The sequence below is a fragment of the Sinocyclocheilus anshuiensis genome, unplaced genomic scaffold, assembly GCF_001515605.1.
Source record: "Sinocyclocheilus anshuiensis isolate Anshui unplaced genomic scaffold, SAMN03320099.WGS_v1.1 scaffold70, whole genome shotgun sequence".
In the NCBI taxonomy this organism is placed as follows: domain Eukaryota; kingdom Metazoa; phylum Chordata; class Actinopteri; order Cypriniformes; family Cyprinidae; genus Sinocyclocheilus; species Sinocyclocheilus anshuiensis.
In genome coordinates this window covers 3538479-3550689 of record NW_015542377.1, presented here as the reverse complement: position 1 = coordinate 3550689, position 12211 = coordinate 3538479, and the positions used below count along the sequence as shown (strand labels likewise).

Sequence of the window (12211 nt, the reverse complement as noted above, 5' to 3'; positions counted from 1 at the left end):
CACAAAATAATGTTCTTTTTAGCAACATCATATGACCCCTTTAAGTAAATGATTCAATATCTCACTCACAATGTAATACACTTGTCACCACCTACTGGCTTAATGATGTAACCTGAAGAAAGATCCACTGAAAAATTCCCACCACTAATGCACAGACTGACAAGCCAGCAGAGCTGGGTAGATTACTTGAAACTGTAATCCATTACTGATTCCAAATTACATGACAATCATTGTAGTTAGTAATGTAATCCATTACATCACACATTTTAGGTAATATAATCAGACCTCTTTTTGATTACTTTCAGATTACTTTTGACCTAACTCCTTTATCACATTGATTTAAATAGAATAGTCTTGTACCATATTACAATAAGTCACCTTTCAAGATGGCGCCGCAAATGGCAGCCAGGACGCGTTCCACAAAAGCTGGAGCAGCAACTTTTGTTTCCTGAAATAGACTTGAGTTTTAAACGAGGTAGCAAACAGGTTGCAAAAGATCTGTAAGATCTTTACACCTCCAGAGTGAGGAAAAGGGCTAAGAGAATCACCTTGGACCCCTCACACCCAGCCCACTCTCTTCGAACTGTTGCCTTCTGGCCGTCGCTACAGAGCACTGACCACCAGAACAGCCAGGCACAAGAACAGTTTTTTCCCACAGGCTATATTCAGTCTGAACAATTAATCTTTCATAATTATACATCGTCCATCACAACTAACATAGTTATGTTATACTTATATTAAACTGCACACTTTGTAAATAACATATCTGCACACTAATAAACATATCTGTACATTTATCTAAATAATTACATTTTTTCCTATACTTCTATTTCTGTATATAGTACATTATTCAATTTTTCTTTTTTATTATATTAGTGTTATATTACATCCCTACTGTGTTATTCCTATGTATGTCTGCACTATCATGTATGTCTGCACTATGTTTGTACTTTCTTCTACACTGGAAGCTCCTGTCGTCAAGTCAAATTCCTTGTGTGTGTAAACATACTTGGTAATAAAGCTCTTCTGATTCTGATTCTGATTCTGATATTGATATAAAAATGCAAAGAAAATATATTCCATTCATTGTTACTAACAACATAAAGTGCGTCAAACATTACATTACGTCAAGGTTTACCAAACGGGTTTGTGAAGGAACTGCAAGGGGGTTTGTGAGTTTAAGGAAAAGCTAATAATTAATTAAATCATAAAAATGTAAAACTAAAATAAATCATTTTAAAATAACATGAATCAAAATAAAACACCAAAAAAAAAAGAAATATTTAATTTGTTTACCAGCATGTCATGTTTAGCGTTGATCAAGGTCAGATAACTGTGAGCATGCAAATGTGTTAATTATGAATCCAGATTACATGTAAACAAGTTACTACCCAACTCTGCAAGCCAGTGGGCTCATACAAAGAATGAAAAGTCCCTGTGCTATTGTACTGTATATCAGGGGCCAGTTGCATAAACACAGGCATTATGTTAAGCTTTTCGGTCGGTCACACTACACTTTTCGTGCCATTCACTTCCATTCATATGTATGAGAATTCTGGAGACACAAGTTTATGCAAAGTTTTGCATTTCAAAGCATTCCAAAGTACAGGTTGGGTGACTTGCAAATTAGTATTTATGTGTGACCAGTAGACATCATAGCGTGACCTCTTAAAAAAATAAGCTTTAAAACTGCAGGTTTGTGGCATTGCAGGAAAGTGGATGAGAGTGTATTTTTTTATTTATTTATTATTATTTGTTGAATTTATATTTTTTAAAAAGACAAGTGTCCGAAGAAATTTATTGTAGTCTAGTGTGACCAACCCTGAAGAATATGTCTTAAAAACTAATCTTACCAACTAGCAATTAGCCAAGGGGTAATACATTTAAGAAGTAATTACATTTTGTTCTCAAATTAGACATTTTTATGTAACTAACTTAAAATGATAACCAGTCTTACAGACAAAAAACTTAGATGACAAACTTGTAAGACTAGTCTAGGAGGTTTATGCAACTGGCCCCAAAACTCTTGCAACAACACTCAGCCAATCAAATTCAAGCTCTAGAACTAACTGCTGAATACACATGAATGAGATTTTAAAGCTGCGGTTTGAGGGAAATATTTTCATTTTTCTACTGTCCTCGTGTTCCACAGAAGAAAGTCTTACTGGATGAGTAAATGATGATATCATTTTGATGAATTTTCATTTTTGAGTGAACTATCCCTTTAACCTAGATGCTAAAGCCTGCCTATAATGCCCATAAATGCAGTTAGGTAGCTTACTTGTTTTGAAAACACAGCCTGCATGGGCATTTCCATACATTTACCTGGTCATCAGCGTACGTCTTTGCACATTTGCTGTTTGCTGGATCTGGAATAATAGGCAGCAGACACTGGCAACAGCATAAGAATCTATCAAGCAGAACAGACATGGCAGTGTTTAAAATCACAAAAACAGCCTTTTTTCTGTAGAATTCAAGGCATTCTGCTGATTCTTACCTTTTGTGTACAGAGGAGAACTGACAGATGCACAGGAGGATTAGACAGGCCAAAAGTACTCCTCCACCAGCCAGGATCACGAGGGACAGCATTCTCTCAGCTGAAAGAGGATGACATAGGTCACTCTTACCAAATGGGTGACAAACATTTTTTTTCACAAAAAATGCCAAATATTTGGATTTAAACCCATTATATGATTATTATATCTACATAAGTACATACAGTCTGATGGTGTGCAGAATGGGAGATCACTTCCTCTGGGTCCCTCCCCTGCATCAGTCCAGGCAGTGACCCACAGATTGTAGCACTGTCTTGGTGACAGACCACTGATGACATACTGTCTCTTTGGATGGACTACACCTGCAGCCAAAGTGTAGCCCCACATCAGAAAAGTAATATCTCAGTTGATTTAGCACTGTTATTGATGAACATCCCAAGCAAGCAGTCTTTTTGTGTTGCTTAATAAAAGAAATCTTGGCAGCCAACAGTAAATATTGTATCAATGTTATACATTTTAACATTTATCCCCAATTAATGCTTGTTGAACTCCATTAAAATAAGATAAGCCTTACTGAAATTGTGAATATCTCCCTTCAACTTGTCTATCAAGTACACAGTGTATTTTTTCAAACAGCCTCTAATCTTCTTTTGAGGGATTTCGGACCAGGTCACGCTCAAGCTCTCGCTCTCCTTCCAGCCAAGTTGAGGAACTGGACCCTGTTCAGGAGCTGTGAATTCAAAGATGAAACAGTGATTATGATAAGGAGAGTCATGCATTTTTATGTATATTCTCACCAGGGCTACATTTATTTTAATTACAGTCAAAATAGTAATATTTGTGTTATATTTATATACATATTTCTGTTTTATATCTTAATACATTTTAAAATGCAAGTTATTCCTGTGATGGAAAAGCTGAATTTTCAGCAGCCATTACTCCAGTCTTTAGTGTCACATGACCCTTCAGAAAGCATTCTAATATGCTGATTTTGTGCTCAAGAAACACTTTTAATTATTGTCAATGTTGATGTAACGACGGAGGCGTGACAACAGAGTAGTGATGTTTGGTTCTTGAACGAATCGTTCTTTTGAGCCGGTTCTCAGGAAGTAACCAGTTGAGCTGGTTCACAAATCGAACTAAATCGAACTTTAGTTTCGGGTTGATGACGCAGGACGCACAGCCGAAGTAGCACATCCAACTCTAAAAGAACTGAATGAGCCGGTTCAACCACCTGTCGAAGTTTGCTGAGGATTACCGTGGACTCAACAAGAACTGAATGAGCCGTGGCGAAGTTTGCCGAGGATTACCAAAGATTCTGATGAGTGAGTTGACGACACTGTACAAGCCTGAGGCGCGTACTGGAAATATGCTTATTATGACTGTTATTAATTTACATTTTATTAAAACCTGCTAAAACCTTTCCGTCGAGTGATGTAAATACATTTTTACAATAGTTTGTGCATGCATATTATATTTAAAGTTGCTTAAGCGAAATCAAGGAGTTTAAGACTGGTTTAGTGATTCTTTATACTGTAGACATGTAGAACATATCCGCGTTTGTGCATCAGTGTCTGTAATGTTTGAAACTTTTAGGAATCTTATCCAAGTTGTAGGCTAGTCAATATTGGTCAGTCAGTCGTATCTGACAAAGGATCCGCGAATGAAACTGTGACCACAAACACCATTAACTTAAGTGAATTATATGGCAATAATCAGCAATATGCTTTCACACAAATAACTTTATATTTGAATCTTTCAATATGCCTTGACACAAATGACTTATTTGAATTTTTCATTGATACAACATGGCACTGAGTTGCTAGAAAAGAAATGCGTAGAGACATTATTGCTTGATGACGTCAGGAACCGATGAATCGGCTTTTTGAACTGGTTCAATGAGCCGATCTGTCCGAAAAGAGCCGGTTCGTGGAAATGAATCGGACTTTGCATCACTACAACAGAGTTGAGGATCCATCTGCAGCTTTTATTAAGAGCATAGTCAGACAGGCAGGGTCAAAACACCAGCAAAAAACAGTACATCCAAGGTAATCCAAAAGCGTAATCCACAGAACAGGCAAAGGCTGGGGCAGGCAGCAAACGATCACAAACCAGGTAAACAGTCCAAGAACAAAACACCAAGGCAAGGCAAGGCATAAACTAGAAAACATAACAGGCTAACAATCAACAGCAATCTGTTTGAAACAGTACATCCAAGGTAATCCAAAAGCGTAATCCACAGAACAGGCAAAGGCTGGGGCAGGCAGCAAACGATCACAAACCAGGTAAACAGTCCAAGAACAAAACACCAAGGCAAGGCAAGGCATAAACTAGAAAACATAACAGGCTAACAATCAACAGCGATCTGTTTGAGTGTGTGTGCATCTTTTATAGTGTGTGACTGATGAGATAAGTCACATGTGAATGCAATCAGAGATAATAAGTCCAGGCAAAGGATTATGGGGAAGGGAGTGACAACAGTCTGGGGTGAATGGCAAAGGTACAGGATGGAGTGCCCTCTAGTGGAGCTTATGGGCACTCCAGCTAAAGATCGTGACAGTTGAACATATATCTGTTAAATATTTTTGTGGTAACCATTATTTTTTCAGGATCCATTGCTGGAAAAAAAAAAGTTCAAAAGAACAGCTTTTAATAATAAAAAATGTCTTTACTGTCACTTTTGATCAATTTAATGTATCCTAGTTGCATAAAATTATTCATTTTCTTAAAAAAAAAAAATCTTACTGACTCCAAACTTTTGAATGTGTATTGAACTTAGTGTATGTATATGTGACCCTGGACCACAAAACCAGTCTTAAGTCGCTGGGGTATATTTGTAGCAATAGCCAAAAATACATTGTATTGGGTCAAAATTATTGATTTGTTTTTTTATGCCAAAAAATCATTAGGATATTAAGTAAAGATCATGTTCCATGAAGATATTTTGTAAATTTCCTATACCGTAAATATGTTAAATCTTAATTTTTGATTAGTAATATGCATTGCTAAGAACTTCATTTGGACAACTTTAAAGGCGATTTTCTCAATATTTAGATTTTTTTGCTCCCTCAGATTTCAGATTTTCAAATAGTTGTATCTCGGCCAAATACTGTCCTGTCCTAACAAACCATACATTAATGGAAAGCTTATTTATTCAGCTTTCAGATGATGTATACATCTCAATTTCGAAAAATTGACCCTTATGACTGGTTTTGTGGTCCAGGGTCACATATTTATATATATACATACAGTATATATATATATATACATATATATACACACACACACATTCAAAATGCAGTATACACATACACATTTCAATACACATTCAAAAGTTTGGAGTCGGTAAGATTTATTTATTAAACTTTTGAATGTGTATTGAACTTAGTGTATACTGATTTAATCCACTTCGATGAAGATTTATACAGAATGAGCATTAGGAATTAACCTGATTGCCATGAGGAGATGCCTTTAATGGTTGCCATTTTGGGACCAGATGATCGCAGAGCGGTAACTGCACACTGATAGCATTCTTGAGGTTGCATACCTGGACAGACAACAGAATAAAAGGTACAAGAAGGAGAGAAACTAATTTTATTACAGTCTGGAACCAACCAACTAATTTTGACTGGTCTTAACGCATACCATCCAATTAAACTTGCCTGTAATGTGAGCTGTGGTATCCACCACTCTAATCCACTGAATCCCCTCTATGTTTCCAACTGGATACCAATGCACCACATACTCAGTGCCTGCAATGTCAAGCTTGGGCCAGAAGAGGGCAATGCTATGATTATTCAATGGCCTGTGTGACAGTAAACCTGTAACCAGACCTGTGAACAATAAGCACAGCTTAACTTTGCTATATTGACCACATGCATTTAGCATATTTTTATTATTTTAAAACTGGACTTAACCACAGTTATTTGGCTCAGCATTGCAAAAACTTCAAAAACCAAAGGCTTACCTGGAAAACGCAGCTGAATAATTTTGACAGGAGATTGACCCTCTGAGTTAACTGCAGACACTGACACAGAACAATTAGAGCAGCATATGCTCTGATTTCTGCTGGGTGGAACTGCAGTGATAGAGTTCCTCTTTCCCTTTTGCTCCTGGACACTTATATTATACCTCTGAATTTTCCCCTTGGCATCTGATATATTCAGTTCCTAAAACATAATAAACATGAATATTAAGGCAATCTTTATTATGCAGTTCAGTTTGTCTGAATGCATACATCTGACCTCTGATAGAGTCAGCCATTAATGACTGACATGAGGCACAAACATGACTCTAAAAGAGAGAATTCTCAAATCCATCATTTCCTCTAAGCCCCTACTCAGTTTTTGTAAACTGAAACTGACTGTCGACTAACTTTTGGTTTCAGACTAACAGTGTGTTTGGGAAGATGCAATTCACACAAGCATTCCATTGCTTAGTGGTGGTTTGACCTTTAAGGGCCTGTGAGAAAAGTACAGGGGGAGGGAATCATGTGGCGACCTGTCCGTAGCATGTATACCGCTAAATAAAACATTAATAGAAAATAGTTTGGTGAAGGGTTACGTGCCTTCCAAAATATGCGCAAACACTTGCTTTTAGATTGTGGGGGTTTCAGTTCTTGGAGGTACCAGACATCAAGCGCCTTATCAGGAGCTAAAGAGAGAGAGAAGAATAAAAACAGTTCCGTTACAATCAGTCATGCTATTTTTCTTTCACTTGGGATGCTATTTGAGTAAATTGTTGATAATCAATATATTGTGGGGTGTATTTCTCTAAAATAATCTCCACAAGTTTTTTTTTTTTTAAGTTAAACCAAAAGTCAGTGGAGTCCCGTCAAATTTAAAAGTCTTCTCTGTAATCACTTCTCAACTAAGTCAAGTAACACTAAAACGTTTATTTAATCGGTCACCACTCAAGTTTGCTTTAGCTAGTTTTGCCCCATTATCTCAAGCACCTGAGAAATGCTGACAAAGTAGTGACTATCCCACGTCAGTACAGTCAACTTATCTAACACCATCGTACTTCTGAAGCGCTCTTTCCAGAACACACGTAACAACCTACATTCATTTGATCCCTTACGCTTTCTGATGACTTTAAATAAGATAGAAAAAATAAGCAGCTCAAAATAACTACACAAACTAAACTGCCTTCAAAACTCTATAATTACAAAATGTGACTTAATGAAGTTCCTTACAAGTAAGCCAATATATTTCGTAACTTGCCTTCTTCTTTAGTTTTTTTTTGCTCTGGTTGACTCCAGTCACTCCACAGACCCACTGTATGGTTTATTTTCCTCCTGATCTGGAAATTGTACGTGGTATCCGGATGCAATGAGGATATGTTCAGTCTGCTCTTAACATTAGTCTGCGGAGACAACATAATAAAATGAGTTGTTATCTCACCAGATGTGACACTCCAAAGAGAAAGGAAAAATTGAAATCGCATCATATGACCCCTTTAAATATGAAGATTTCTCTGGTTTACTGTTAAAATGTCTGTCAAGAATGTTTGAATGCTTCTTTTTAAATGCTTCTTTTAAAAAATGTTAGCATCTGCTTTCCATAAAACAAAAGTAGATGGAGTTTTAAAGTTTAAAAACAGTTGTGCAGCTTAATATTTTTATAGAAACTGTGATACATTTTTCAGAATCCTTTGATGAATCAAAAGTTTAAAAGAACACCATTTATTTGCTGTTCATTATATATCTTCATTCACAGTTAAATACAACATAACATCTACAAATGAATCACACACTGTTTTATGTCACTGATGCCAAACGGCATTCAGAATTTCCCCGTTTGTGTTCCAAGGAAATGAGGGTGAATAAATGACAAACATTCATTTTGGTTGAACCATCCCTTTAAGCACACGACTGACTTTCACCAATGGAAAGCATCTTTAGGTTTAGAGTCAATGAGACCATCTCTGGATCTCCAAACATATTTCTTCATTATAATGAAAATGTTTTGTATTCCTGCAAAGCTGGCTGTCCTATACTGTATGGAATAGTTACTGAAATCATTTCATTGATAAAGAGACATCAAGACATATGTTGTGGGATGAGCAACAGTCAGCGATTCAGTTTCCTAACGATAAGGATTGAGAAAACCCCCTTTCTTGACATGTCTTATTCCAGTTTTGAGTCATCATGGAGGGCTTGTGGTTTGACGACCAGACTAATCTGTGAGGTTTTGTGGGTTTTGTTTGTCATCATGAATCGACTCGACTTTGCAACTCTGCATTTTTATTTATCAGCTTTACCAAGATAGATGACAGATAGGTCTGCAGGTACAAATAAGTGGCTTTGACTCTGAATACCACTTCAGTCTGATTCTAACTGAAGATATTGAACAATTAAACCACATTTTAGAATCAGAAGCTTTACCTGGAAGGTGTCCCATATCCCATTTACAGGACTGTACTGGATTTCAACCAAGCTCATGCTGTGATTGTCTGTGTGTAGGTTGCACCATCGGGAGGAGCAGCTCACGTTAACGATTTCAGGCATTGAGGGTTTTACTGTAAATAAACAGAGAAGCACTACATAATTTTCAGTCCACATTACTCTACAGCTGAAATGCAGTCCAATTCTTTTTGGTTTTAGATATCAAGATAAGATCTTTTGCTGCAGTCATCTTTAATATTAAAGTCAACTACTGGGTTGGTGTAAAAACAAACAATTCTATAAAACGGACCCAATTTGTATTCTTTGGAATCCCCCAACCCACAACACTTCTTGCTAACCAGGCACAAAAAATAAAAAGCAATAAAAGCTATATACATCTTCAATGTGGATCATTTGTGTCATCATAAATAGCCAGCAATTCGTCTGTTCTTAGTTTTTTTTTCTTTCTACGACATGGACAGACTAAGGTTCTAGTTTTAATGCAGTGGCTCTCTAGACGAGTTAATTTTTTTAATAAAACAAAACAAGCAAGCAAATAATCTAAAACAACTAAAAACCTAAACTAATTAAGTAAAGTTTTTTTGTTTGTGAAGAACCAGGATTTCCATGGTATTAGAAAACCTGGATATATGAGGGAGCCTCATTTTAAAAGTGTGATATCTCCAGACCTAGAAAGTCAGGTAAAAATGAGTAAAATCATAAAAACTGAATATAATTTTTTAGTTATGCCAAGCTCTAAAATATTTAAGCATGTAGAAATTATGAGAAATTATGAATAAAATATTTTAAAATATCTGCACATTTTAATATTGTAAATATTAATACTGATTAATATTGTATTGTAAATAATAAGGCTGAGAATGGCATTTGAATAAAATGGTTGAGATCCACTGCTTTAGTATTTTACAAGTAGCAAACAAAAATCTCATGCATCATGCATGATGCAGCATTTCTACTTTTGGTGTGAACAGAAAAACTTCTATTTTTTTTTTTAAGGATTCAACAAATGCAGGGTGCAGTAAAAAGACTTTGGAGAATTGTCAAAAGTTAATCAATTCCATCATCCATATTAAACATAACTAATCCTAAACAGTGAATTCAACTGAATGGTTTCACTCTTTTTGTTGTTTGAAATTATGAGTTTGGGAATTTCTTTACCTATATTTATGAGGTTGATGGTGTGGGGGCCTGAGGTTTTTGAGCCCAGGGTATTAGAGACATTGAGTAACACGACGAGCTGTGACATTATTGAGCTTTTGATGGGGAAGGTGGAGTGACAAAATCCTGTAGAGTTCATAATACTCTCATAGCCAAGGTCACCATGAACCCTGAAAAAGCACAGGGAAAACATCAAGTAACATCAAATAATTAATGAGACTTTTACTTGTGTCTCTGCTTTGGGTTGTATAATATGATCTGTAAAATCAAAGCTGATTTGATTCTTTTTACTAACCGTAACTGACATGTGGTGTCGATTATGGTACCTCTTCCTGTTGTCCAAATGCAACTGACATTGTGAGAATTCATTTTTTGAACACAGGTGAGATTTTGTGGAATGTCTGGAGGGTCTGAAAAAGAAGCACATGACTGTGTCATGCATGAAATTTCACTTCAAAGTTTCAAAGTCTCCACTCTTGCCAAAGGGTGGAACAAATCATACTTGTCAACGTTTCCCACTAATTTTGTTTCAGTAATTAGTTTCAACCCTTTACAAGCATTTTTTATTTCTCTGCACATAATTTGTTACTAAGAGTAGCTGTCTTTATTTTGCATCTCTAAAAGACATATTTCTAGCAAAGTTGAATAATGTGGCACGATATAAGACAGGGTTACCACACCTCTTGACCAGTGAACCTCCAAGACTTTTCCAATTATTTAAGATTAGGATAAAATCATTATATAAAGACTGCATTTTAGCTGACTGCAGAACTGAGAATAACTTGAAATAAAGACATGTTACAGAAAGTTACAAGCTTACATCCTGGTTTTATGTCAAGTCCACATGGTTCCGGGTTCTCCTCACACCTGCAGCTGAAAGTGCTAAACTCTGTTATATTCTCAATGTCCACAGACACGTCACTTGAAATGTTTTTTTTTTTATATTTAATTTGCGTCCCATTCCGAAAAATTCGTTTGGTTTTTTTTTTATATTTAATTTGCGTCCCATTCCGAAAAATGAGTTTGGTGCATTGCTTGTTAAAGATGCAGGAGAAGGTGAAGTTGGATCCTAAGAGGACTTCTTCACCTTTGCTTGATCTTACAGTGCACACAGCTCCTGCAAAAAGCATAAACACAGAGGAAGCAACAAAAAATGTTATCACAGGATAGCGCAGGATATTTGCACCAGGGTCGTAACCATCATAAACATTCCTCTGTACTCCCCCATTATTCACAATAGTCAATCATTATGTGCTTATTAATGGTTAATTCTTAAATTATTACATTTTGTCCACCACAATTCTAATTATGTGTTCACATCCTTAAGTTTTTAATAGAGTTTTGTATAATAACTAAATTAAAACTATGATAAATTCAAATACAAATTTGAATGCAGAAGCCAAATGTTCCATACAAATTTAGCATGTCTAATTTCAATTCCACATTCTCAATACATCACATTCTCATTGATGACGCTGTTCTAAATAATATGTTTTGATATTTAGACCAAATAAAATCTCATGTATTTGTGTTTCTTTAACTTTAGACATCAGATTTGGTCTTAAGGACTCTCTTTGTCATTTATTTTAATAGTCTGCAATTTCTTTTAAAAGTCATGGTGTCAAGGCACAGTGTCATTTCCACCACAACATCAAACAATGCACTTTTTTTCTTAATAACATTCTATGCTAGAAATGAGAATGATCCAGATGACTTTAGATTATTTTTTTTTTTTCAATAAAAGGCCTTAATCTCGTTGAGCCTAATTTTATAGCTAGCGATAAATAATATTAACAAAATTTAATTTTCATGCTTTTTTAGAAGTATATAATTTTAATAACTTTAATAACATTCTATGCTAGAAATGAGAATGATCCAGATGATTTTAGATTTTTTTTTTTCAATAAAAGGCCTTAATCTCGCTGAGCCTAATTTTATAGCTAGCGATAAATAATATTAACAAAAATGTATTTTCATGCTTTTTTAGAAGTATATCATTTTAATAACTTTAATAACATTCTATGCTAGAAATGAGAATGATCCAGATGATTTTAGATTTTTTTTTTCAATAAAAGGCCTTAATCTCGCTGAGCCTAATTTTATAGCTAGCGATAAATAATATTAACAAAATTTTATTTTCATGCTTTTTTAG

General features: G+C 35.4%; 1 protein-coding gene across 1 annotated transcript in view; it reads right to left on the bottom strand.

Annotated features, from left to right (window-relative positions):
* Positions 1–11298, bottom strand: part of LOC107692415 (interleukin-12 receptor subunit beta-2-like) — a 15469-nt gene extending 4171 nt beyond the window's left edge. Inside the window, exons 1-13 of the mRNA XM_016491458.1 lie at positions 10880–11298; positions 10355–10469; positions 10090–10229; positions 8881–9014; positions 7718–7859; positions 7063–7148; positions 6463–6664; positions 6158–6328; positions 5944–6042; positions 3070–3225; positions 2720–2857; positions 2498–2597; positions 2326–2410 (exon numbers count right to left, since the gene is read on the bottom strand). Coding sequence (XP_016346944.1) covers positions 2326–2410; positions 2498–2597; positions 2720–2857; positions 3070–3225; positions 5944–6042; positions 6158–6328; positions 6463–6664; positions 7063–7148; positions 7718–7859; positions 8881–9014; positions 10090–10229; positions 10355–10469; positions 10880–11189 — 1878 coding nt within the window. The 5' untranslated portion in view covers positions 11190–11298. The remainder of the gene's footprint in view (positions 1–2325; positions 2411–2497; positions 2598–2719; positions 2858–3069; positions 3226–5943; positions 6043–6157; positions 6329–6462; positions 6665–7062; positions 7149–7717; positions 7860–8880; positions 9015–10089; positions 10230–10354; positions 10470–10879) is intronic.
* Between the last annotated feature and the right edge of the window lie 913 nt (positions 11299–12211).